The sequence below is a fragment of the Rhinichthys klamathensis genome, unplaced genomic scaffold (assembly GCF_029890125.1).
Source record: "Rhinichthys klamathensis goyatoka isolate OS25496 unplaced genomic scaffold, OSU_Roscu_1.1 h1tg000369l_1, whole genome shotgun sequence".
Classification (NCBI taxonomy): Eukaryota; Metazoa; Chordata; class Actinopteri; order Cypriniformes; family Leuciscidae; genus Rhinichthys; species Rhinichthys klamathensis.
In genome coordinates this window covers 510,235-537,585 of record NW_026606877.1, presented here as the reverse complement: position 1 = coordinate 537,585, position 27,351 = coordinate 510,235, and the positions used below count along the sequence as shown (strand labels likewise).

At 39.9% G+C, this 27,351-nt stretch overlaps 1 protein-coding gene across 3 annotated transcripts in view; it reads left to right on the top strand.

The window, feature by feature from the left end:
- Positions 1–27,351, top strand: part of rasa1a (RAS p21 protein activator (GTPase activating protein) 1a) — a 62,859-nt gene that overhangs the window by 18,744 nt on the left and 16,764 nt on the right. For all 3 annotated transcript variants that reach the window (XM_056233404.1, XM_056233406.1, XM_056233405.1), the window contains exons 2-11: positions 13,396–13,548; positions 15,297–15,432; positions 15,617–15,687; positions 18,173–18,290; positions 18,389–18,420; positions 19,011–19,063; positions 20,100–20,250; positions 24,900–24,978; positions 25,067–25,190; positions 27,138–27,294. In XM_056233404.1, coding sequence (XP_056089379.1) covers positions 13,396–13,548; positions 15,297–15,432; positions 15,617–15,687; positions 18,173–18,290; positions 18,389–18,420; positions 19,011–19,063; positions 20,100–20,250; positions 24,900–24,978; positions 25,067–25,190; positions 27,138–27,294 — 1,074 coding nt within the window. The remainder of the gene's footprint in view (positions 1–13,395; positions 13,549–15,296; positions 15,433–15,616; positions 15,688–18,172; positions 18,291–18,388; positions 18,421–19,010; positions 19,064–20,099; positions 20,251–24,899; positions 24,979–25,066; positions 25,191–27,137; positions 27,295–27,351) is intronic.

Here is a 27,351-nt window from a genome sequence, read left to right as displayed (position 1 = left end):
AACGTATTCAAGTGCCGAGAGATTTGTGCTTCAGGCTGAGGTTTAAGTGCCTGAGTGCTGAACATTGACTCTCTTATTGGGTTAATTTTGCAGTCAAACAAGCCTTTTCACTTCACGTGTGAAGTGCCACTTTTCCTGTGAAGTGTCATTATAATGTCATGTTTATGGGCTAACGATCACATGGTTAACTAGTCGGTGCATATTTCACACTCCTATTTATGGTTCAGAGCTCTGTTGTGTCAAGGCTGTGAATGAAGTTGCTGATGACATGCTGCTGTAGTTGTAACCATTTATTTTTGTCCACCGTGCTGCACATATCAGTTGATTTCCATTACAGCAAGGCACAAAAAGGGGCAAGGCGTGTGAGTGGTTTTATTAAGAAAGTGCCACCTGTCCCTCTCAACACACTTCCTTTTCCTCTGCTTCTGCATGAATCGGGTCTGAGGCAAACACCTTTTGCAGTCATGCTTGATATATTTTAGCTTCAGTCATCTCAAGTGCAAATGTGTTTGCAGATCTTCTGAGATGTTTATCAGTGTGCACTGAAGATGCTCTTAATTTCAGGACACTTGGTTTTTGACCTGTACTGAAAAATACGCAGATTATTACACAACAGTCTAACCATTATTGAGATTTTAAACCTATGAAAGGTGAAGCATCAGTTTTCATTGTTGTGTTTGTACTGTTTTCAGCATCTGCCATCTCACTATAAGAGGACAGTCCACGTCAACTTAATCTCCAGAGCTTCTCTTAGAGTTCACTGCATGAGCATTTCACCATTTTATTTTATAACAACTATTATCATATCATATACAGACAGAAAACGTCTTCACGGCAACCCGTGAGTTTGGTTTAAAGCTGCAATCCGTAACATTTTTGGGTTAAAAATTAGCCAGTGTTCAAAACTCTCTGCTTGCCTTAGCTCGATTCAAAACGGTAAGCTTGTAATAAAGTTTTTAATTCCAGTGGTACTGGTGGATTTCCGCAGGAAATTTGAGCATGTTTTTGCATCATTACGTCACATCTGTACACATAAAGAAGGAGTCTCGGCTAGTAGGCTATATTGCGAGTGAGGATGCTGGAGGTGGAGATTTATAGCCTTTTCTCACAGCACTTGATATAATTAAACTTATTAATTTGATGGCGGATCCAGAAAGGTTCAAACGACAATCACCAGTGACAACTGGAGATTCACTCCTTGTAAAATGCAAAAGACTTTGGACTTCGGAGTGGCTACAGAAAAAAAAAAAAGAGACCGTAACCGGGCCCATGCGAAAACAAGGATAAATATCTGAAGGGCATTAAATGTAGTCACGCAATGCTGATGTTGTTAACATTAACAATTTGAGAACAAAGTATAATTTGCACGGTTTGATGTGATATAAGCGATCGTTAGATTTAATCAGCGTGATTTACTGCAATGCTTTTTTCCCCTTAGTTGGTCAGAACAAAAGTGGATGTTACTTTACTTGTTCAGATGACATTTTCCAGTGAAAATTCTTATGTTGGTCATACTTCCAAAAAGTAGAATCTGTGATTCCGAATGACAGTATCCACACCGGCGCAGTGACTGACTGCCGCACATTCACAAAACATTGAATTCGTCCGCGGTGTGCTGTGTCGAGGCACAACCCAGGTAAAGTTGATAATTCCGTGAATAACTGCCATTGCAGATTTCGAACAGAGATGGCGACAGAGGAAAAACTACGGACTGCAGCTTTAACTTGATGAAATTGTGAAAGAAATAGAATCAGTAGGATGTACTTTTCAAAGTAATGATAATGATGATGATAATAATAATTGTTGTTTTAATTTTATTATAGTTTAAAGATTTGAAAAGAGTAATTGTTAATGTTTTATGCCATCTTGTGATTACCCCCGTTTTTGCTAATACATTTGTATTGAATCATAAATACAGAAAAATTAAAACACAAACAGAATTTCTGAAGAAAAAAACACTTCATAGGGTCATATTGTAATTTTATTTAAATTTAATAAATCATTAAAATATAAAAGTTTTATGAATTAAATGTATTAGACATACTTTGCTACTATCAAAATTGAATTAAAACATTAAAACTATTTCTAAAAATATAAGAGAATTTGGTAAAATATAAATCCGCCTGAATGCAATTTTTTAGTAAGTAAAAAACTAGAATCCAGAAAAATTTAAACTGAAAAATGTTTTCTCGATTTAATTAGCTCTGTAAATATTTGTTTTAATATTCAGAACTTCCTCTTTTTTTTTTTTTTTTTTTTTTGCCTTTTATTAGGATAGGACAGTAGCTAGACAGGAAGTGAGGTGGAAGAGAGAGAGAGAGAGAGGGGGACGGGATTGGCAAAGGTCCACGAGCCGGGACTCGAACTCGGGTTGCCCTAAGCACAACGGCGCTACATGTCGGCGCACTTGCCCACGAGGCTATTGACGTCGACCAGAATTTCCTTTTTAAATCCTTTTTGGTTTTCCATGAAAATCCAAGTGGCAAACCAAAAAAGCATCAGTCTTTTACATTAAGTGCCATCAGTGTAGAGTAGACTATTACATAGTCTAACACTCACTCACACAAGTGAATATGAGACTTCCACCTGCTCTTTTTCCAAGTACACTACACAAGTCACTGGACGACTTGGCACAGTACACACATGTCAGCTAATTTAATGCAAGCATCAATTTCCTGGGAGGAAAAGAGACTATGATGTAATTAACTATTTTGACTTCATGGTTTCTATTCATTGAAGGCACCAGCTAGTGATCAAGCACTGACACGATCAGGCATTCCTCAGGAGGATGAAGGCTGTGCTTGTCTATATCCCATCTGGATGTGCAGACTGGAGAGGGTTCGGTTATTTACCCATAGGCCTTGTTGTCGACACAGGAACTGAACTCTACTGCTATGAAGGAAGAATGGGGAAATCGCTAGCCTAAAGGCCTGTTTACACGGAGTCTGATGTCATTCTCTGGGAAAAAAGGATGCCCTAATTAATTCCTTGGCATCCAAACAAAATTATTTGAGGAAAAAGACGTTTAAAAATGTTCAAATTAATTATGATAGATGTGTGATAGTGTAATGGGCTCTAAAGTAATGCAGTGTGTCCTTTTAAAGGGTTGTTTGTGTAAACAGACCTTAAGGAAGTGTGACTTTTGTTGCTTATGTGTTTGCTTGTACATCATCTAATCTTCGTCATGGCCAATATCGAGGATCGCATTGCCTCTTCATCCGGTTCACACATCTGTGTTTTCAGGAGCCTGTGATTCATTTGACCACAGACGTTTTAATAGAGCACGTCATCCAGTGTCTATTATCCTAATAACCCTGTATTGCTGATGTCATTTTTATAGCGTACAAAGCTGCGAGGCAGTCCCGCTAAGAAGAAAACGCAGCCTCTGGGAATTATGAGGGACTGTCCTTCTGCTAACGGTGCAGTTTTACTCAAAGGACTGCTTCATAGAGCCTGTCTATTCAATAAATTAATATATAGCGAAGAGGAGCTTAGCCTAGTTAGGCCTGCAGTGTGCAAATTACTCCTGCACTCTGTATCACTGTGGTTGATAAAATGGGTCAATAGTTTACCTGACCAAGTGTGTTTCTCATTTTACATTTCGGACTGCATATTATGTGTTGTAGACTGAGCTTGGGACTGTCATGATCACAACATTTTTTTTGCTGATGATAATTTATCATACAAATAGTTGTAATTTTAATAATATCTGTTTTGTTCATGTCACTTACAGTGGAAGCCTAATACACAACACTGTTTGAAGAAAGCATTTACTCACGTTGAACTTAGAATGACTTTGCAAACAAATATTGTACAGGGGTAGAATGACATGAATAATATTTATTAAGATATTTATGATTTACATCTGTTTTAGGACCACTTTAGTCCACTTTCCATTCACACTGATGTTGTTTTGGAACCAATGAATATATTATATAACGGTAATAATAACTGCTGTTGTTGTTATAATTACAAATATTATTATGAATATTATAATATTATGCAATAGTAAAAATATCTATATATATATAAAATATATATTTATGCAAATTCGGCCTTGTTTATACTTTCGTTCATGCACACCAGAGCATTGCAGAGGTGTTCACGTGTCAGAGTTCATTTGGAGCGCTCGCATAACGCACTCCTGCACAGGAAAAAAGACATGCAAATGCATATTTCAAACCATTTCTACATTTGCTTAATTCCTTTTTATGTTTTTCTGTCTCTACATCTTTGCTTGCAAAGATGTACTCCTACATAATATTAAATAATGGCAAATTTCAAGCTGCCCCCTCATAGTCGACGAGAAGAGGTTTGGTCGACTAAATTTGAATTAGTCAGTTAGTCGCAGAAAAAAACTCCATGAAGTGGCGAAGTCACGCAGTGACTACAACAGACTACAAACTACACATCATCAGCATGATTGATTACGGTTTTGTTTTAATAACAGTTTCATATTAAATCTAAAAGGGAATCTATTAGACTGGCTGTCATAAGCATAGACAGTAAAAGAAATGGACACAGCGACCCCATAGATTTCAATGGAGAAAGTTGAAGCCCATTAGAAGCACTCACTTCCTGATGGCTGAGCGTACTGCGCAGGCTCAAACTGAGCTTGACGACGTAGATGTGACGTGAACAACCGTTTTGACCTTCTAGTAGCTGTGCCAAGACAAATCTGAATTGAAATCTGAAACAAATCTGTTGTTGAAATATTTTGTCCCGTTGCTTTTATGAACTCTCTATCTATGGGCTTCTCCCTTGACTTTATGCCTCCATGTCCACCCGATTGCCTCATAGACAGTGAAAGATTGCCTACGAGCTTCTCCTTCTGTCTATATCGTATTTTCTCTACTGTGCGACAGAGAGTCCCGTGGTTATGACGCAATCTTTAGCCTATTTTTACAAAAAACGGCTTCTACAGGGCCATAACGTAAGATACAAAGCAATGGAGCCTTTTATACATCGTCCTGTTTCTTAAGAAATAAATAATGCACAAATGGAGTCTTTTGACGCCTCAGATGTAAAGTTATTCGCTGTCAAAGTGACGCCAAAATGAATGGGAGTCAATGGAATGCTAACAGCAGGTGAAGTTCTGCTACAATGGCGGCCCCCAAGCGAAGCTTCAGTTTCCGGCTGGTGGATTACCCCCTTGGTCATAAGCTGTCAATCGTGGCTTTGCCGAGGTCAACTGCTCTGGCCGAGCTGTGATATAAACAAAACGCTATTGGCTATTTTAAAAAAGGGGAGGAGTTGCTCAATATGTCCCTCCCTGTCTTTCTGCTGCAGTGGAAGTTGCGTCAACACATTAAATGACACTGTGTGTTTCAAGGCACTTCAGTGGGCCTTTAAATGAATGACTAGGAAAATCTTTAGTCGGGGGCAGCCCTACTGTTGATCTAGATAAAAAAGGCTAAATTGAGTGTTACATATTTAGGATCTTCACACACACTGTTCATTAAAACTGTTAAATACATTCCAATGAAACGCTGAAATCAGAATCTTTATTAATTTCGGTAGAAATTGCGTTCCGCTACGCCACTGCGCTCAAGTTGAAAGAAGTAAAAAAAAAAAAAAAAACGTTTTCTATTTCACCGACCTGCATCCTGTTTTTTTTCTTTCTTTTTTTTCTTTTTTTTTACCTTTGGGAGTCCATTTGTATAGACAAACAACATTTGTTGAAACCAGAAACCTATCCAGTGCCTTGGTGACACACCGCCATGAGCAGTTTGGCAAATTTCTTTTGGATTTTATTACACAGAGTACAATAGAAATGTGCAAAGTTGAACTGCAGCATATCTTGTACACTGAGCAACAGTTTTGGAAATTTAAACCGAAAACTGACATTCAGCACAAATGAAACTCACTGGTGCAAATGCTTCCCCATTAACACAATAAGTTTGAGTGTGGGAGGGCTGCATCCCCACATGATGTTATGCAGACTGCAGTCAGTGTGACATTTCAACATGGGCAAGACTCTGAAAATACCACCGTTGTTCCTGTGTCTCACTCTCATCTATCACCTCCTCCATTCACCTACCATCACTTCCTCTTCACCACATCAACAACACACATATATGTGCTGATTAATTGATTTTGTATTTTATGTTTGCAGTGCTAATTGTCCTGCTGTTCTTATGCGTATGAATGAAATTAACTGTGGGGCTAGAGTGAGTCTAAACAATGTGTAAGCATATGCATGCATACCGTGTAGTTTTTCACAGTTTTAGATGTTTTTGATTTTTATTCTATTTTAAAGAGTGTTCTATGGAAAAACTTACGAGTTAGATTACATATGGTCTTATACCCTAAACAAGAGTGAAAATGCAAAATCATGATTAGATTTGGAGACTTCTGCTTGGCGTGTTTTTGTAAGGACCTTTTGACGTTTAAACCAGATGAGAATGATTTATTTCAGGAGTGGACAAACATTTTTACATAAAGGGTTGCTTTTCACTATATTTAAAGGGATAGTTTGCCCAAAACCCAGTTCACCCTGACTACCAAATAGTATGTGGAAGAAATACTATATGGAAATCAATGAGGCACATCAACTGTTTGTTTACCAACATTCTTCAAAATCTCATCTTTTGTGTTCAGCAGAAGAAAGAAATTCATTCAGGTTTGGAAGAACTTGAAGGAGATGATGACAGGATTTTAATTTTTTTGTGAACTATCCCTCTAAAGATGTAAGATTTTTCTTTAAAATTTTTATGGAGCGAATTATGTGCCAATATTAGACAAACAAATCCAGCATTTTGTAAACAAACTCGATCTGCTTTGCAAAGGAAAACTCGACTCGCAAACAAACTCGATTTGCTTTGCAAAGGAATACTCGACTCGAAGAAAGCAATTTGCAAAAACAAAGGTCAATTTGAGCGAAAATGCAGTGGAATAACCAATATTGTGTTTTACAAATATAAATAAATGAGCATAATAGGCTATTTCACAAATAAATACAAACCATACAACAAATTGCATGTAACTTTTGAACAAATACCAAATCTAGTGCATACAAATGCATATCTGTCTGTTACGATTGTGAGATCTGTCGGCTCGATTTTCTCACAAATGCAGATGAGTAACTTCCTCTTCTAAAACAGTAGGTGGCGCTAAGATATGGAATTAATTTAGCGCTAGTCTCCCGGGAGAAGCACTGATTTGATACAGCTGAGGAACAAGTTTCTGTCTTACTTTATAATAAACACCTTGAGGTTTTCCTTTGCAAAATGTTTATTACAAGGCCACTGGGCCTTTAACATTGTTGAGGACAAAATGCCACATGAAAAAAAGGTAATTAGATCTGTGATTTTATACAGATATCAGACAACATATGAGAACGACAGAAATAGACTTGTTCAGTGTAGACATAGCTAATCACTAATTTAGTCATTTCGCACGCGTCCAATGTAGAAAAAATGTAAAAAGCAACATATGATGGCAGAGCTTTCAGCTTAGATTCCTAGAGAGAGTGAACTTCACACATGAATGTTAAAGGGATACTCCACTTTTTTTGGAAATAGGCTCATTTTACAACTCCCCCAGAGTTAAACTGTTGAGTTTTACCGTTTTTGAATCCATTCAGCCGATCTCCGGTTCTGGCGGTAACACTTTTAGCATAGCTTAGCATACATCATTGAAGTGGACAAGACCATTAGCATTTCTAAAAAAAAAATGACCAAAGAGTTTTGATATTTTTACTATTTAAAACTTGACTCTTCTGTAGTTACATCGTGGACTAAGACCGACGGAAAATGTAAAGTTGCGATTTTCTAGGCTGATATGGCTAGGAACTATACTCTCATTCCTGCGTAATAATCAAGAAACTTTACTGCCGTACCATGAGTGCAGCAGGCGTAATGATATGACGCAGCGCCTGAAAATAGTTCCGTTGTGTTGACGGAAGGTAGCCTATTTTCAGGCGCTGCATCATATCATTACGCCTGCTGCACTCATGGTACGGCAGTAAAGTTTCTTGATTATTACGCAGGAATGAGAGTATAAATCCTAGCCATATCAGCCTAGAAAATCGCAACTTTACATTTTCCGTCGGTCTTAGTGCACGATGTAACTACAGAAGAGTCAAGTTTTAAATAGTAAAAATATCGAAACTCTTTGGTCATTTTTTTTTTAGAAATGCTAATGGTCTTGTCCACTTCAATGATGTATGCTAAGCTATGCTAAAAGTGGTACCGCCAGAACCGGAGATCGGCTGAATGGATTCAAAAACGGTAAAACTCAACAGTTAAACTCTGGGGGAGTTGTAAAATGATAACCTGGCCCTAGCCAGATGAATTTCGCTCCGCCTAGCTTCACTCACATCCATCTGGAACCTCTTCCATTGAGAGTGATTTCTCCAACCAACTTTATGGTTTAGCCAATCAGGACGCAGGGCGGGAGTTTCATAGATGTGACGTAGTGGAGAAGCGACCGTGAGACTGTTTTGATTCAGACAACAATGGCGGCTCGCATCGAGGAAACAAGCGTTAACATTGATGCTGTTAACATTGATTTCATCCGTGTTGTCCAATCTACCTAATATTGTTTCATTAAAAGAACATCAGAGAACGGCTCTTAAGGCTTTTGTTGGTGGAAACGATGTTATATAGATCAGTGCCTTCTCCCGACCGGATTCTTCAGCGTCACGGGTTGGCTTCGGTGTGAGTGGTTGAAATAGCACGTCGATAAAGATGACAGACAAGTGGCTTATCCAATCATATGCAAGGATTTTTGATAAGGCCCAGCCTTCTGAAACGCCATTTCAATGGATCGGTTCCAGATGGATGTGAGTGAAGCTAGGCGGAGCGAAATTCATCTGGCAAGGGCCAGGTTAGTAAAATGAGCCTTTTTCCAAAAAAAGTGGAGTATCCCTTTAAGTAAATTGTATTGGCCCAGTTTCAATTCAAAATTGTGAAATTACTCAATTTTATTAGTTTGCCTCATTATTTTTGTTGGTCATTTAACATTTCTGTCTTAAAACAGCTGTCAATGATGAAATGTTTAGCTACGGTACTTGCATCTTATCTCGCACTTTATGACCATTAACAAAATATCTTGATGCTGTGGAATATCCTTGCAGCACTAAAGTCAAGTCAATACTATATTAGGCAATAATTTCACAACCTTTATTATACACACCTAAAAAATAAAGAGGTCCAGACCTCAGTGACCTCATAGCTGGCTACAGCCATGCTTGTAGTACGTTCCTAACCAGGCTTGACTTACTACAGGTGAATAATGCAAATACTGTTTTAGAGGAGGAAGTTACTCATCTGCATTTGTGAGAAAATTAGGGAAGTAAAATAATCCCAAATGTTTTTGAAACAAAAAGCCTGTTGAATTGTACTACTTGAAAAAAATATGCATTGCATTAACCCTGCTTGTATTTTAATGCATTGTATTTTTAGGGCTTGCATTTTTATAGGCTGACATTTAGCATGGTTGAATATTTAAGCTGTGAATATTTCAAATCAAATCATTTCAAACACATTTTCATTAGTACAATTTCAATAATCCATATTCACCTTTCATATTTCACTTCCAAAATATTCAAACTGATTAAAAATACAACCTATAATATTCAACAGGCGGTTTTCGGTCCATTTTATTTCGCTTTGCAAATTCGCTTCCACAAATTCAGTGGTTCAAATTCGACAGTAAATTCAACATTGACATCCAGGAGCTGCAGGAAAAGTAGTAGATAACCGAGCATAATCTCCATCTGCTGTTAGTCGACCACACCAGCAGGGGGTGCAAGCGCGTGTTGTTGACGAAGACCAGAGCAACAGTTAGTGCAAGCCATTCATTCATAAAAACTTATTTACAAAAATGTAAGTGTATTTGTGATTTATTATGACGTCTGTTTTATGTGAAATTCAGTGTGTTCACGATTACTTTTCCTGTGTAGCCTACATGCATCTTTCTCTACCATGAACGATAATGTTATTCCCCCGATGCGGATATACAGATCCAGTGTTACATTTGACATATTTCTCTTGGTTGTTTAGTTGCCTTAACCTTATATTGCAGCGATGTGCTGCATGCAGTACTAGGGTTTGGTTTCCCTCAATATGTCAGGATTCCCCTGCTGGACATATAAAACGCTTAACGTAGCTTAATGGACATAAAAGACCAAACTCGCAGGCTAGCAGATGGACTCAGAATATGAATTTAACGCGCAAAGTTTAATGCTGAGCGTTTCCCAGTGATATACTGGCATAAATTTGGTTTGACATTGGACATTCGCACATTTAGGGACCGTCTCTAAAGTTACATACGAAATTGGTATACACGTTTCTAACTTAAATCCCATTTGAAAAGAACGACTTACAGTCATAAAACCAACTGTAAAGTGTTCATGTAGGTGTCAGGCTCAGGCATAATGCGCAATTTATTTAAATAGATTGAAGTTTGCTATTGAAGTTAGAAACGTTTAGGCCTATAGGACTTGTTACTTTAGAGACGGTCCCTAAATGTGCGAATGTCAACCCAATTTTACATTTAGTCTTTTAGCTGGCACTTTTATCCAAAGCGACTAGTTAAACTAACAATATAGAACAACAATATGAAAGTGCTACTTCCCAGTTTAATCTAATGCAGTACATGTACAATACATACTTTCCAAATAAGGTGCGAGTTTGGTCTTTTATATCACTGTAGTCCATTAAGCTACGCTAAGCGCTTTGTCCTGACTGAATTCGGGGAATCTTTGAGTATGATGATGTATTGAGGGAAACAGATTATAATCCCGTTCACTGTAGAAAAGGCTGATAACATAAGGCTACACAGGGAAAGTAACAATGAATGAAACATAAAAACAGCTTTTGTGCCTTTATCATCTTTTCCGCATATATACTGACCCAGATAATCGTCACAAAAAAACATAATGCATGCTGAGTTTTTATGAATGAATGGCTTGTGCTAACTGTTGCTCTGGTCTTCGTCAACAACACGCGCTTGCACCCCCTGCTGGTGTGGTCGACTAACAGCAGATGGAGATTATGCTCGGTAATCTACTGCTTTTCCTGCAGCTCCTGGATGTCAACGTTGAATTTACTGTCGAATTTGAACCACTGAATTTGTGGAAGCGAATTTGCAAAGCGAAATAAAATGGACCGAAAACCGCCTGTTGAATATTATAGGTTGTATTTTTAATCAGTTTGAATATTTGGGAAATGAAATATGAAAGGTGAATATGGATTATTGAAATTTTACTAATGAAAATGTGTTTGAAATGTTTTGATTTGAAATATTCACAGCTTAAATATTCAACCATGCTAAATTTCAGCCTATAAAAATGCAAGCCCTAAAAATACAATGCATTAAAATACAAGCAGGGTTAATGCAATGCATATTTTTTTCAAGTAGTACAATTCAACAGGCTTTTTGTTTCAAAAACATTTGGGATTATTTTACTTCCATAGAAAATCGAGCCGACAGATCTCACAATCGTAACAGACAGATATACATTTGTATGCACTAGATTTGGTATTTTTTCAAAGGTTAGATGCAATTTGTTGGATGGTTTGTATTTATTTGTGAAATAACCTATTATCTAGGCTCATTTATTTATATTTGTAAAACACAATATTGGTTATTCCACTGCACTTTCGCTCAAATTGACCATTGTTTTTGCTAATTGCTTTCCTTTGCAAAGCAGATCGAGTTTGTTTGCGAGTCGAGTTTTCCTTTGCAAAGCAGATCGAGTTTGTTTGCGAGTCGAGTTTTCCTTTGCAAAGCAGATCGAGTTTGTTTGCAAAATGCTGGATTTGTTTGTTTAATTATGGCACAGAATTCACTCTACATTTTGGTTATCTGTGTTTTTTTATCTGTATTTTTTGTTAATAACTGGATATTAAATTGTGCTATTTTAACATTTGGATTTAGATTTAATACCATTGTTAAATTTAATCTTTAGCAAATTTCCAAATGAAAATCCATTTTTCACACTGTACATTTATCATGTTGTGATGCCTAAATTCACTTATTCTAGTTTTTAGTGTTTTGTTTGTAATTTTATTAGATTAAATAGTTTAGAATTTTCAGTCATTTATTGGTTATCTGCCATGACATGAATATAATTAAATTGCGTGCTTCAGTATCAGCCAAAATGTAGGTAATTTCAATGTGTCTCTACTTTATATATGTATCGCAAGATGACCTTATTCTGTAGAGAATCTAGAGATCCTCATTTTAAACCATATCTTGACATCTCATTTAGACAAAGTATTATTTTGAGAGCAAATAAGAAAGCAGACCAAACTACATTACCGTGTGCACAAGGGGCACTGCAGGACCCACTGGATAATCACACGTTTTTTATTCGTTTTATCCGCAATGCGCAGTCCAGTTGGAGCATTTGGCTACCAAACAGCTCATAACTAAAGACAAAGGATGACGAGGAATGATTACTGCAAGAGGAATTCAACATTGACAGACTGAGACTGCACATAAACCCGTCCTCAGCACGTCCTATTTAATGAAAGTCATGTTACATGATTTTATTGATTTGCACGTTAAGTTTGGGCTTTTGAGGAGCAAAAGCACACCACTAGACAGGGACAGAATGGGGAAAAATAATCGTTTTATCTCGATTATCACATTTTCATAATCGCTGGAAGCCGAATTCGAAACTCAATTTCGATTAATCGCACAGCCCTACAAGCTACAGTGGGTTTTTGTGCAGTCTCCATCTGTCTATCCATGTAAACATGACACAATATACAATTGTATATTTGTAGGGTTAAATATACATCAGCTCTGTCTTTTACTCTTTTTACTTCTATCTTGACCCCCTGTTGCAAAACACTAAAATCAGACACAAGGATTTTTTTTTTTTTTTTTTTTTTTTCAGGGATCTAAAATCTCTGAAACATTAACCAGTGTTGTAAGAAAAGCTACTGTTTAATTTAGAGACCTTCATGGTTTTAATGGCTGAGGCTCTGCAGTAAAACCTTTTTAAAATTTCTCGCTGTGCTAAGGCACCTTTTTAGAGCAAGATTTCACTTTCAATATTTCCGCATGAGTTTTTCTCGAGAGAAAAAAATCAGCAGCCGGAGGAGCCCTGTCACATTTCTGTGGAGTGAGAGGGTGGCTTGCTTGCATGCATGTCTTTTTTAAAAACTCCCCAAAAATCCAATGCAATCTCTGCAAGTCTCGTTTTACAGAGCTACTGCATTATAGCAAAGGTTTTTTCAAAAATCTGCAAGGTAATTTGAAATAAGATCAACTAAATATAGGCTTATGTCAGCATGCCAAAAAGAGCCTTTAAAAACCTACTTCAGCATTTACATTCAGGGTTGCATTGAAATCGATGCTGATGGACCAAATAGTGGAAGACACTAAAATCTGATTTATTGCTGACTAACTCCTTGATCTGTTCTTGCTTTCTTTCAGATGGTACCATGGAATGTTGGACAGAACCATTGCAGAAGAGCGATTGCGTCAGGCTCGGACACCGGGCAGCTACCTCATCAGGGAAAGCGACCGCCGGCCTGGCTCCTTTGTACTGTCCTTTCTCAGCGTGACCAATGTGGTCAATCACTTCAGGTGAGCAGTGCTGACTGGATCATACAGTTTCACTGATGCGCTCAAACCCCATTACATTTCACTAAATTTGATGTCCCCTCAAGCAGACAGTTGTTATACAATAGTCTTTGTTAACTATTAAACGTACATTGTCCTGCACTGTATCTACTATTGATATGACTGATGCCTCAAATCATGTGAATTGTTCAGAACAGGTCCTTTTACTTTTCTAAATGATCAGAATTGTAAACAATAAAACAGCCCACAAAACCCTTAGACTTGCATGGATGGTGCTGGCACTGAAGCCATATATTTAGACCAGAATATTACAGAGACTTAGCGGTGACCTGGGCCAGTAAAGCAACTAACCAGAACACCCTAGCTACCACATTATTAAAATTAAAATGTTTAATATATTTTAAAATGTCATGGCAAAGCTGAATTTTCAACATCCATTTCTCCAGTCTTCAGTGTCACATGATCCTTCAGAAATCATTCTAATATGCTGATTTTGTGCTCCAGAAACATTTCTTATTGGTATCAATGTTGAAAACAATTGTGCTGCTTAATATTTATGGGGAAAACTTGGATACAACTTGTCAGGATTCTTTGATGAATAGAAAGAAAGAAATCTTTTGTAACAATATAAATGTATTTACTGTCACTTTTGATCAATTTAATACTTCCTTGCTGAGTAAAAGTGTTAATTTCTTTACAAAAAAAAAGAGAGAAATAATATCTTGATGACCCCAAACTTTGGAACGGTAGTATATACATTTAATCATTTGTCAATGTCAAATTTATTTCTAGAGCACAGTTTAAAACAACTTCAAGTTGACCAAAGAAAGTGCTTTACATTGATACATATTTAACAACATAAAAAAGAGATTATATTAATCTCTAAAATGCATTAAAAGCCAAGGACAGTTATTAGTTTAGATTACAAATTAGAAAGTTTTTGAGCAGTTCTAACACAGTGGAAGGCTATTATTCCACATTTTAGGGGCAATAACAGAAAAAAGCCCAATCCCCTCTCAGTTTTAGTCTTGCCCTAGGAACGGTCAACAGCCTATGATCAGAAGATCTGAGGCATCTCGATGGGTTGTATATGGACAAAAGGCTTAACAGATAAGTAGGTGCCAGTCCATTAAAAGATTAAAATAATCTTAAAATCAGTTCTATAACAGACAGGAAGCCAATGAAGGGTCATTCAAACCAGGGTAATTGTAATCACACTTGTGTACACCCAACAGAAGTCTAGTCGCAGCATTTTGCAACATTTTGAAGTCGAGAAATAGATCGTTGGTTTATACCTACATAAAGAGAATTGCGGAAGGTGCCGTTGCTAAGCAATCATGGGCAATGGATAAATGGATTTCTAGCCCTTGCCATGAGCTCTGCTACTAGATATATTTATGGAGATAAAAAAAAAAAAACCCTGCTCTGTACAGCTATCATCAGATGTCCGTGCATTTTGGCTAAGCTTTTAATGTTATTACGGAAAGGGTGAAGCTGGTTTTTGTCACATGACCTGCGGTGTGCTTGCGGCATTCTGAAAAGTTGAGGGTTTTTTTACATAAAGAAACAAGCAATAAACAAACAAACACAAGTCTTGTAGTAAAATGTTGGCAACTGCAAGTGCTTTGCTGTTGAATGTATTTGGAATGAAGTAAATACTTTATCCCAGTAAATGTCAGTCTAATTCAGTCAGGCATTATCATTTTAATGAAGTAAGGCAAAACACTTTTCTTCTTTGTGTGTGTGTTCAGGATCATTGCGATGTGTGGAGATTACTACATTGGTGGACGACGCTTCTCGTCCCTGTCAGACCTCATTGGTTACTACAGCTATGTGTCTTGCCTACTTAAAGGTGAAAAACTGTCGTCTCCAGTGGCTCCCCCAGAGGTACGATCAGAACTTCTGACTTTTGAATGACGACAAGTTTTTTTTCACTTATTTGTTGCTATATCTAAGGTTGTAGATCCAGAAGCAGGATTGCATTTTGTTAATCTTTCAGTGCTGATCATCATAACAGTAATATGTGCCATTGTCCTTGTGGTGTTGCTATAACCTCTTAATCTCCTTTCAGCCAGTGGAGGACAGGCGGAGAGTGAGGGCCATACTTCCATACACCAAAGTGCCAGAAACTGATGAGATCAGGTATAAAAAAAATTACCAGCTGAAAACTCACAACGAGCTTATAAAATGTGTTGTACATAAACGAAGATCTGCTGCAAGGAAACACGGTTCAGAAGCTTGTACTGAGCTGTAACGGGCAATGGGGCACCTATGATGAGGAAAACCTGGCATTCTTGAGCATTCTGTCTTCTTTAGGGTCACATCTTCTGACATCACATCCTGTTTTTGGTTCTCTAAGATGCCTTTGATATTTCAATCAAACTGCAATAGTTTGTTTGGAAGCCCTTTTTTAGGGATCTCGGTCCTCCTGTTTTGTGCACACCAGTGTTAGAGTGGCACTTATTCAAATAAACCACACTAACAAAAAGCAATCGAACCAGTTTGTTTTAATTGAACCAAACCTGCCAAGTGTGAACACAACCTTAAAGGTGCAGTGTGTGATTTTTAGCGACATCTAGCGGTTCGGTTGCGAGTTTGCACTAAGGGCTCAGCCCACTGCTCACCCCTCCCTTTCGAAGAAGCTACGGTGGCTAAAACGGGACAAACATATCGTCGTCTGAGACAGCAGAGAATAGCCAGAGTAAGCCAAGAGTGTGTAACATTGTCACTGTTTCTGTAACACAGTCCAAAACCACATCATGGATAAAGTTTACAAAGCCATAGTCAGGTGAGGATCAAGGGTCTTAATATATAATATAATAATAGTAATCAGCTGATTGTCTCACAAACGTAACCAGCACATTTCTCCCCACATAGCAAACCCATAATACAGCGAGGGAGAAGAACCACATGAAACTATGCAACTATATATTTGTTCTAACAGGGTAGTAAAAGTTTAGTTGCAATATGAGCTGTTTTACTGTGGCTGAGCTGGTTAAAGCGTAAAGCCTTGTTTAAACTCGACGCGTCCGCATGAGCGCAAAGGTGCGCGGCAAAAATGACATGATTGTAACAGCGTGCGTGCCTCCGCATGCCCTAGACAACATTTACTACACACAATAGGCTTTTTTTTCTCTGATTTTGAAAACTCTTCGCGATCGACTTAAAATGCTTCCAAGATCGACGGGTTGGTGATCCCTGTAACGTACTGTTTTACGGTCAATGACAAGAGTACTAATCAGCTGTCTCACGAACGTAACCAGCACATTTATCCCCACATAGCAAAGCCATAACACAGCGAGGGAGAAGAACTAAGTTAATGTTACATGAAACAGTCCAACTACACATTTTACACCACTGACAAGGGAAAAGTCACTACTCACGGTGTTTATGGCTAGCTTCTAGGTTTCTGCGGCTTTCAAGGTAGTGACGAAACGCGCTCTGTAGCGGTTTGTTCGCGTTCGGCTACGGTAGAAACATGACGTCACAATATGTCGACCTTCATAGAAGGGGGTGCCCGCGGTTATGTAGATATAAATGTCTCATTCTAAGGTAATAAAAACATTACGGTTTATTAAGCAAGTTCTTTATACACCACTGAACACATAGTTATGGATGTCATATTGCATTTCTGTTAATAGATACTCAAAATTTTTACACATTGCACCTTTAATGTATATGACAAATAAAATAATTCAAGTAACCAGATGAGGTAAAATCCTGCATATAATTTGGCCTTCTCTTGATTTGTGCTTGCGTGAAAGTACAATAATTCTGATAAAATGTAAAAAATAATTTCTAAAATGAGAAAAATCATGATTAATTCAGTACTTCAGTAATACCACTCCATCCATTTCGCCATCTAACTATTTGAGCCTGTGTAGTATGAATACAGTTCAGACATACTGCATGTGACCTTCAATGTCAGCCTTGTCTCTGTTTCCCACCATTTATGCATAAGATGAATTACCTGTTGCCTTATTATGCAATATTAAAGTGTCCGTCAGACTTCCGAATGTTGGGCGGATTCTCATTTCACATGCTAAGCAGGCATGTTCGGATGCTGGGCAGTTCTTGGATCCTCTAGCAATGAGCTGCTGATAGAAATCACTTGTTAAATAAGAGAGACATCCAAAATGTACAGTGCTGGGCTACTCCAGGACCAGGATTGAGATGGCTCACCTGAGCAGTTGGTTTACATGATCTCCCCCTGTGGTGTTCAGTGGCATGTACAGGAAGCTACAAAAAGTAACTGTACAGGAAAGCAATTCAGATTGCAAGAAAAGCTGGAAAATCCTGTATAACAGACTAATTCCCACCCTAAATTTAAGACCCCTTTTAAATAACATTTTGAGCATTTTAAGCCACCAGCAATTTAAAAATATCAAAAAGTATTACTTCCCACAGGGACCCTCCAGTAACTTCGTTATCTGAGAAACAGATGTTTTCTGCCAGTCACATTTATAGTTACTTTTACATTCAAAATGCAGATTTTCAAAAAGATTATCTGAAAGGATCGAATAACTTTGTATATCCTTATAATATATTTTTTTAAACATTATTTATTGACAATTATTTTGTCATTTCACTCCATTGTTTATTTTTCTACTTTATTGTGTGTCTCAAGTTTTCTCAAAGGAGACATGTTTATCGTTCACAATGGACTGGAGGATGGGTGGATGTGGGTGACCAATGTTCGGACAGAAGAACAAGGCCTTATCGTGGATGATCTTGTGGAGGAGGTGGTAAGTGTCCCTGAGCTTTTGTCCTGTAAATACTCCTTACAAAGATTTAAGTGATAATTTGCACATTAAATAATTGATTTATTTGAATATATTCACAGGGACGAGAAGAAGATCCGCATGAGGGAAAAATGTAAGTACATATAGTATAAAACAATATATCTGTTGCACTTTTAATAGCCCTCCAAACATGGGCACTATTAAAACATCTACTATAATATAATGAAATATTATTATTATTATTATTCTTTCTTTCTTTTTTTGATACATGGTTACTTTTGAATGGCTGTAAATGGAGAAACATGATTTTTTGTGCTCATAATGGTGCATTTACGACGTGTACCAGCGAAGGTTAATATAATCCTATCCACATTGACCAGACTAAATTGCTCAGAATCATGAACCGATTATTTTCTCTGCTGCCATCTTTGTTTAGCTTCACATGTGTATCTCTTCTGCACAGTTTGTTTTAGTTAGTTGAGTGTGCCATGGCAGAAGAAACATCTGTCAGATTCAGAGAGCAATGCTACTCTCCTGAGTATGAAAGAGAGGGTTTGAGCCTGAGGCTGTGGATCTGATCAGAGTTGATCCCTTGTGCTGTGACCGTGTTAGACTGCTCTGACTCAGACCTGACTCACAGGGCCTGGGGTGCTGCCCTCTCTGCCCTGCTTACTTGTGTCTCATTTCCTGTTTCCCTTTGTTTTTCCTTTTCTATCTTCATAGCTGGTACCACAGGAAGATCAGCAAACAAGAGGCGTACAACCTGCTAATGACAGGTACATGAGCGTGACATCAAATGCTGGTGGCTATTGCATGTTTGTGTAATGAGCATATTCTGACAGGTGATTTCAGGTGATGTGCTCAATGCATTTCACTAGCATATGCGTTATTCAAGGAGTAGTTCCTTCTAAAATGAAAATTTTGATTTAGTTTCCAATATTAGTTTTTTTTTTTTTTTTTACTTTTCAGTGTCAGTTAAAATTGGATCTTTTATCTCTTAGACAAAATAATTATTGGCCTATCAGTTTATTTACTGATAGATTTGTTGGAGGAACAGACTAAATGGTGACATAACTTCCACTTTTGGGCTAACTATTCCTTTAAATCATGAAATTGTGCATGTGTTTAGCACTTTTGATTTATGAACGCATTAAATGCATCACAAAAAGGCATTATATGCATCATTTGTCATATTTGGTCGGACTCTCATGCATTAGCATAGATTAGAAACTTTTAATATTTGCAAACCTAAAAGGGGCAAATTTATCAAAGATGATTTTATTATGTTAGAGTAGTACAGAAGCTGTTATTATTTCATATCTGCCATTTAAAGGGTTAGTTCATCCAAAAATGAAATTTCTGTCATTAATTACTCGCCCCCTTGTCGTTCCAAACCCGTAAGAACTTTGTTCATCTTCGGAACACAAATGAAGATATTTTTGATGAAATCTTAGAGCTTTCTGTCCCTCCATTGACAGCAACGTCATTGCAACTTTCAAGGCCCAGAAAGGTTGTAAAAACATTGTTAAAATAGTCCATGTGACTACAGTGGTTCAACCTTAATGTGATGAAGCGACGAGTATACTTTTTGTGTGCAAAAAAACTCCAAAATAACTACATTATTCAACAATCTCTTCTCTTCCACGTCATTCTCCTACGCTGGAGTAGTGTAAACAGTGCAGCGCTTCTGGGTTCTAAGTCAGAACGTCGGCTCATTATTGGCCAGCATCACACATATGACCAGCGTCGGCCAATAGTGAGCCTACGTTCTGACGTCAAAAGCACTTCTGACTCTGTTTTTCTACTGTCCAGTTGGCCAGGTCTGCAGCTTTCTGGTCAGGCCGTCAGACAACACACCAGGCGACTACTCCCTCTTCTTTCGTACCAATGAAAACATCCAAAGGTTCAAGATCAGCCCCACTCCCAACAACCAGTACATGATGGGAGGGCGGTACTATAACAGGTAGGACTGCAGGCAAAGGCTTTAAAGTGCCTTGACACTACTTATGTTGGATCTGGCTGAAAATGGCCCCTCGTAACTTATATCCTGCTTTGAAGCACCTTCCCATTTATCAGGACAGCATTAATAACCTTATCTGCTATGCAGTATTAAGCAGTGTTTGCATTAACCTATCATACTTTTATATATATATATGTGTGTGTGTGTGTGTGTGTGTGTGTGTGTGTGTGTGTGTGTGTGTGTGTGTGTGTGTATACACTGCATTTCAAAAGTTTGGGATCTGTAAGATTTTTTTATGTTTTTAAAAGAAGTCTCTTATGCTCACCAAGGCTGCATTTATTTGATTAAAATACAAAGAAATACAGTAATATTGTTAAATATTATAACAATTTAAAATAACTTTTTTCCATCCATCCATCCATCTTCTTCCGCTTATCCGGGGCCGGGTCGCGGGGGCAGCAGTCTAAGCAGAGATGCCCAGACTTCCCTCTCCCTGGACACTTCCTCCAGCTCTTCCGGGGGGACACCGAGGCGTTCCCAGGCCAGCCGGGAGACATAGTCTCTCCAGCGTGTCCTAGGTCTTCCCCGGGGTCTCCTCCCAGTGGGACGTGCCCGGAACACCTCCCCGGGAAGGCGTCCAGGAGGCATCTGAAACAGATGCCCGAGCCACCTCAGCTGACCCCTCTCGATGTGGAGGAGCAGCGGCTCTACTCTGAGCTCCTCTCGAGTGACCGAGCTTCTCACCCTATCTCTAAGGGATCGCCCAGCCACCCTGCGGAGAAAGCTCATTTCGGCCGCCTGTATCCGGGATCTTGTCCTTTCGGTCATGACCCAAAGCTCATGACCATAGGTGAGAGTAGGAACGTAGATTGACCGGTAAATCGAGAGCTTTGCCTTACGGCTCAGCTCTTTCTTCACCACAACAGACCGGTACATCGACCGCATTACTGCAGAAGCTGCACCGATCCGTCTGTCAATCTCCCGTTCCATCCTTCCCTCACTCGTGAACAAAACCCCAAGATACTTAAACTCCTCCACTTGAGGAAGGATCTCTCCACCAACCTGAAGTGAGCAAGCCGCCCTTTTCCGACTGAGGACCATGGCCTCGGATTTGGAGGCGCTGATTCTCATCCCAGCCGCTTCACACTCGGCTGCAAACCGTCCCAGTGCATGCTGAAGGTCCTGGTGTGAGGGGGTCAACACGACAACATCATCCGCAAAGAGCAGAGACGAAATCGCGTGGTCCCCAAACCTGACACCCTCGGGCCCCTGGCTGCGCCTAGAAATTCTGTCCATAAAAATTATGAACAAAACCGGCGACAAAGGGCAGCCCTGCCGGAGTCCAACATGCACCGGGAAGAAGTCTGACTTACTACCGGCAATGCGAACCAAGCTCCTGCTTCGGTCATACAGGGACCGGACAGCCCTTAGCAAAGGACCCGGGACCCCATACTCCCGGAGCACCCTCCACAGGCCGGCTCGGGGGACACAGTCGAATGCCTTCTCCAAATCCACAAAGCACATGTGGACTGGTTGGGCAAACTCCCATGAACCCTCCAGCACCCTGTAGAGGGTATAGAGCTGGTCCAGTGTTCCACGGCCTGGACGAAAACCGCACTGTTCCTCCTGAATCCGAGGTTCCACTATCGGCCGTATTCTCCTCTCCAGTACCCTGGCATAGACTTTCCCAGGGAGGCTGAGAAGTGTGATCCCCCTGTGGTTGGAACACACCCTCCGGTCCCCCTTCTTAAAAAGAGGGACCACCACCCCGGTCTGCCATCCCAGAGGCACTGTCCCCGACCGCCACGCGATGCTGCAGAGGCGTGTCAGCCAAGACAGCCCCACAACATCCAGAGACTTGAGGTACTCAGGGCGGATCTCATCCACCCCCGGTGCCTTGCCACCTAGGAGTTTCTTGACTACCTCTGTGACCTCAGCTAGGGTGATGGACGAGTCCACCTCTGAGCCCCCAGCCTCTGCTTCCTCAATAGAAGACGTGACAGCGGGATTGAGGAGATCCTCGAAGTATTCCTTCCACCGTCCGACGACATCCCCAGTTGAGGTCAACAGCTGCCCACCTCCACTGTAAACAGCGTTGGTAGGGCACTGTTTCCCTCTCCTGAGGCGCCGGACAGTTTGCCAGAATCTCTTCGAGGCCAGCCGATAGTCCTTCTCCATGGCCTCACCGAACTCCTCCCAGGCCCGAGTTTTTGCCTCCACAACCACCCGGGCTGCAGTCCGCTTGGCCTGCCGGTACCTGTCAGCTGCCTCAGGAGTCCCACAAGCCAACCAGGCCCGATAGGACTCCTTCTTCAGCTTGACGGCATCCTTTACTTCCGGTGTCCACCACCGGGTTCGGGGATTGCCGCCTCGACAGGCACCGGAGACCTTACGGCCACAGCTCCGAGCCGCCGCTTCGACAATGGAGGCGGAGAACATGGTCCACTCAGACTCAATATCTCCAGCCTCCCTCGGGATCCGGTCGTGGCTCTGCCGGAGGTGGGAGTTGAAGATCTCTCTGACAGGAGATTCGGCCAAACGTTCCCAGCAAACCCTTACAGTACGCTTGGGTCTGCCGTGTCTGTCCAGCTTCCTCCCCCGCCATCGGATCCAACTCACCACCAGGTGGTGATCAGTTGACCGCTCCGCCCCTCTCTTCACCCGAGTGTCCAAGACATACGGCCGCAGGTCAGATGAAACGACCACAAAGTCGATCATCGACCTACGACCTAGGGTGTCCTGGTGCCACGTGCACTGATGGACACCCTTATGCTTGAACATGGTGTTCGTTATGGACAAACTGTAACTAGCACAGAAGTCCAATAACTGAACACCGCTCGGGTTCAGGTCGGGGGGGCCGTTCCTCCCAATCACGCCCCTCCAGGTGTCACTGTCGCTGCCCACGTGAGCGTTGAAGTCCCCCAGTAGAACGACGGAGTCCCCAGTCGGAGCACTTTCCAGCACTCCTCCCAGAGACCCCAAGAAGGCCGGGTACTCTGCACTGCCGTTCGGCCCGTAGGCACACACGACAGTGAGAGACCTATCCCCGACCCGTAGGCGCAGGGAAACGACCCTCTCGTTCACCGGGGTAAACTCCAGCACATGGCGGCTGAGCTGGGGGGCTATAAGCAAACCCACACCAGCCCGTCGCCTCTCACCATGGGCAACTCCAGAGTGGTGAACAGTCCATCCTCTCTCAAGGAGTGTGGTTCCAGAGCCCAAGCCATGCGTAGAGGTGATCCCGACTATCTCTAGTCGGAACCTCTCAACCTCACGCACGATCTCAGGCTCCTTCCCCGCCAGCGAGGTGATGTTCCACGTCCCTAAGGCTAGTTTCCGTGTCCAGGGATCGGGTCGTCGAGGCCCCCGCCTTCGACTGCCGCCCGATCCTCTCTGCACCGGCCCCTTACGGCTCTTCCTGCAGGTGGTGAGCCCACGGGAAGGCGGTCCCACGTCGCTCCTTCGGGCTGAGCCCGGCCGGACCCCGTGGGGAGAGGCCCGGCCACCAGGCACTCGCATACGAGCCCCAACCCCGGGCCTGGCTCCAGGGTGGGGCCCCGGCTGCGCCATACCGGGCGACGTCACAGTCCTTGTATTGTTGTGCATCATAAGGGGTTTTTGAACCGCTCTTAGTCTGACCCGTCGCCTAGGACCTGTTTGCCTTGGGAGACCCTACCAGGGGCATATAGCCCCAGACAACATAGCTCCTAGGGTCATTCGGGTACTCAAACCCCTCCACCACGTTAATGTGGCAGTTCAAGGAGGGGTCGCATAACTTTTTTCTATTTGAATATATTTTAAATTGTAATTTATTCCTGTGATGCAAAGCTGAGTTTTCAGCATCATTACTCCAGTCTTCAGTGCCACATGATCCTTCAGAAGTCATTTTAATATGCTAAGTTGATGCTCAAAAAACATTCATTATTATTATCAATGTTGAAAACAGTTGAGGACAAATATTTTTCCAGGATTCTTGTGACATTGAAGACTCGAGTAATGATGCTGAAAATTCAGTTTTGCATCACAGGAATACATTCAATTGTAAAATATATTAAAATAGAAAGCAGTTATTTTAAATTGTAATAATATTTCACAATATTACAGTTTTTTTGTTGTAAATAAATGCAGCCTTGGTGAGCATAAGAGACTTGTTTTAAAAACATGAAAAATCTTACCGATTCCAAACTTTTGAACTTTTTTAGCGTATATATATATATAGTATGTGTGTGTATATATATAATATAATATATATAGTAATTATTATATTATAAATAAAATAATGATTTGGTTGCAAGATGGTTCCACATTTCTTACTATTACAATTCTAATACAAACTAACACCTCACTTAAGCGTTTGATTATTACATACAAAGTTGAATAATTTGTGCATGCACATAATAAAATATTAATATACCGGCAAACATCATTTCTGTTAACACTCCAAAACGAAAGAGATTTCAGTCATATGCTCCAAAATTCAGATTTATGCTGCCTGTCTGAAAGCATTTTATATATTAAACCCTGTCCCATATATTGTGCCTCAGAGCTGATTTAATTAAAATGTGCAAAATTAAAAAGTATTACACTGTAATGAAAAATCACTCAGCTTTACATCCAGCTGGTCTCTAATTGAATAATGCTCTTCCTGGCAGTGTTGACGATATTATCGAACGTTACCGAAAAGAGCAGATCGTGGAGGGCTACACTCTGAAAGATCCTGTCTCAGTCCAGGTAAATGAAAGGTCATTCCAATAAGCTCAGATATCGCTGAAGAGCATCTCAATAACAAGCACAATACTGTGTCTATTTTGCCGTTTAGCAAAAAGAACAAGTCCTCTCAGACGTGGTTGACGGCAGAGAAATCTATAACACTATTCGACGGAAAACAAAAGATGCTTTCTACAAAAACATTGTCAAGAAAGGATATCTTCTCTTCAACAAAGGTACCACAGGCTACTTTTTTATGCAGCCAACTGCATCCATTGACTTGTTACTGATTATCAACATATAAGGCTGTTTGACACTCAGTACATTTGTATTCAGTGCTCAATCTTTCTCAGTGGGTTGATCACGAGAGGATGTGGGTAATTTGTAGCACATAAGCCCCATCTGAGTGTGGTTTTGTCAAACCTTGACAGTGTTTGATCACCTGAGAAACGCTCAGCAAGGCTCTTCACAGACCGCTCAGGATGAGCTACGCAGAACAAAAAGCAAAGCGTTTACCGGAAAACATAGAGCTGTCCAGTTCAATGACAGTGGCTTTGCTTAATACGAGATTTGGTGCTCTCTGGGGTTTTCTCACTGATCAAAGGGTATGAATCTGAATTAGTTCTGGCACCTTGTCTGGTTAGTATTCAACTGTTGTTTGCATTTAATATTCAGGTGGTTTAATGTGTACTGAAATCATTTTATCTCAGATCCTGGTTGTATTATACAGGCTCAAATTAAATTGTTACTATTGAAGACATAAATAAATTAGTTTAATGTATTTGCTCAGGCATTGTAGTAAATATACAGTACATGTACCTCAGTGTTCTGCATTTTAAAATGAATGTCACACAGTTCTGAATAGAGCTGAGTTGACAGTATAATTTAATCAATTTGAATCAATATTCATTTTGATACAGCAATATCCATTCTTAAATCCCAAGATCAATGTTTTAGTCTATGCTGATTTATGTTGATGCGTAAACAAAAAATAATAATTTGCAGTCCTCCTGCCATCCAATAATAATATTATGCTTTTTTGGATCTCTTTAATGTGACATGGCTATATGAAGTTTAGGACGTAAATTCAGGAGGAGCATGTTCATCTAATCCAGTCATGTTCGTATATAAGCAGCACCTTAGCTTACAATCCCGATGTCGTCGCTCAAGCATCCCTCCTTCTCCATCTTAAGCCTACATTTATCTTTCTATATATTTCTCAAAGCGTGCCCAATCTCAATTTAAGAGTAAACTTTTAATAATGGACAGCAAGCCAAATCTGTTTACTATGCCATTATGATTACATGACCATCAAGCTAACTAGTGAAAGTGCTTCATAGTGCATGTGAACTGATCATCTCTTCCTCTTTACTACTAGTTATAGCATGAAATAAACATGAATGAACAAAAGATACAGTACAACTTACCGAAATGTATCATGTTTAATGTAATCGCTCAATCAATGTTTCAACGAAAAATCACGTAACGTTGTATTTACCTCAGGAAATCCATTCAAAGCTCGTAGCTCATTAGTCAACTAGAAAGAAAATAACTAAGAGAGCAGCATATTGCTAAATATGTCTTCATTATTTCATGTATGTTTGAATAAATCTGTTGTGAAATCAAGTTGCCGCTGCTTAAATGTTATACATTGTTTAATGTGGAAACAAACATAATAATACCATTAAAGAGTTGATGCGGTTTAAATGTTTGTATACAGCTTTTGATTGTTGATTTTTTTTATCTAAAAATGATAGGGTTTACAACTTCAGTTAAAGGAGACTTTTTTTCCTCAAGAAAAATGTACATGTACATATATATATATATATATATATATATATATATATACATACATACACACATATATATATATATATATATATATATATCCAAATTAATAGATGTCAAAATCAGAGTTGAATCATGAAACCTGTGTCAATACCCCATCCCTAATTCTGATGCATTTTCTTGTTGGCATTCAGCTATTGTTCGTATTTAGCATTCAGCTAGTTGGATGTGTACTAAAATCTTTTATTATACAGGCTCCCTGTGCAAATGTATGACATAAATAAATCAGGTGTTCTCCCATTGTTTGGTTCCATTGATCTGAATTTTTTATACCCTTTAAGAAGGTAATGTAATTCTAAAGCATCTTGCTCACCTTTTCAATTGTACTTCCACAGGTAAGGGCAAGCGCTGGAAGCACTTATACTTCATCCTGGAGGGCAACGACGCTCAGCTCATTTATTTTGAGAGTGAGAAGCGAGCCACCAAACCCAAAGGACTAATCGATCTGAGTGTGTGCTCTGTGTACGGGGTCCACGACAGTCTGTTTGGCAGGTATGTGATTGTAATGCATCTCAAGCCACTGGTGTCCTTAATTCTGATCATTATTTG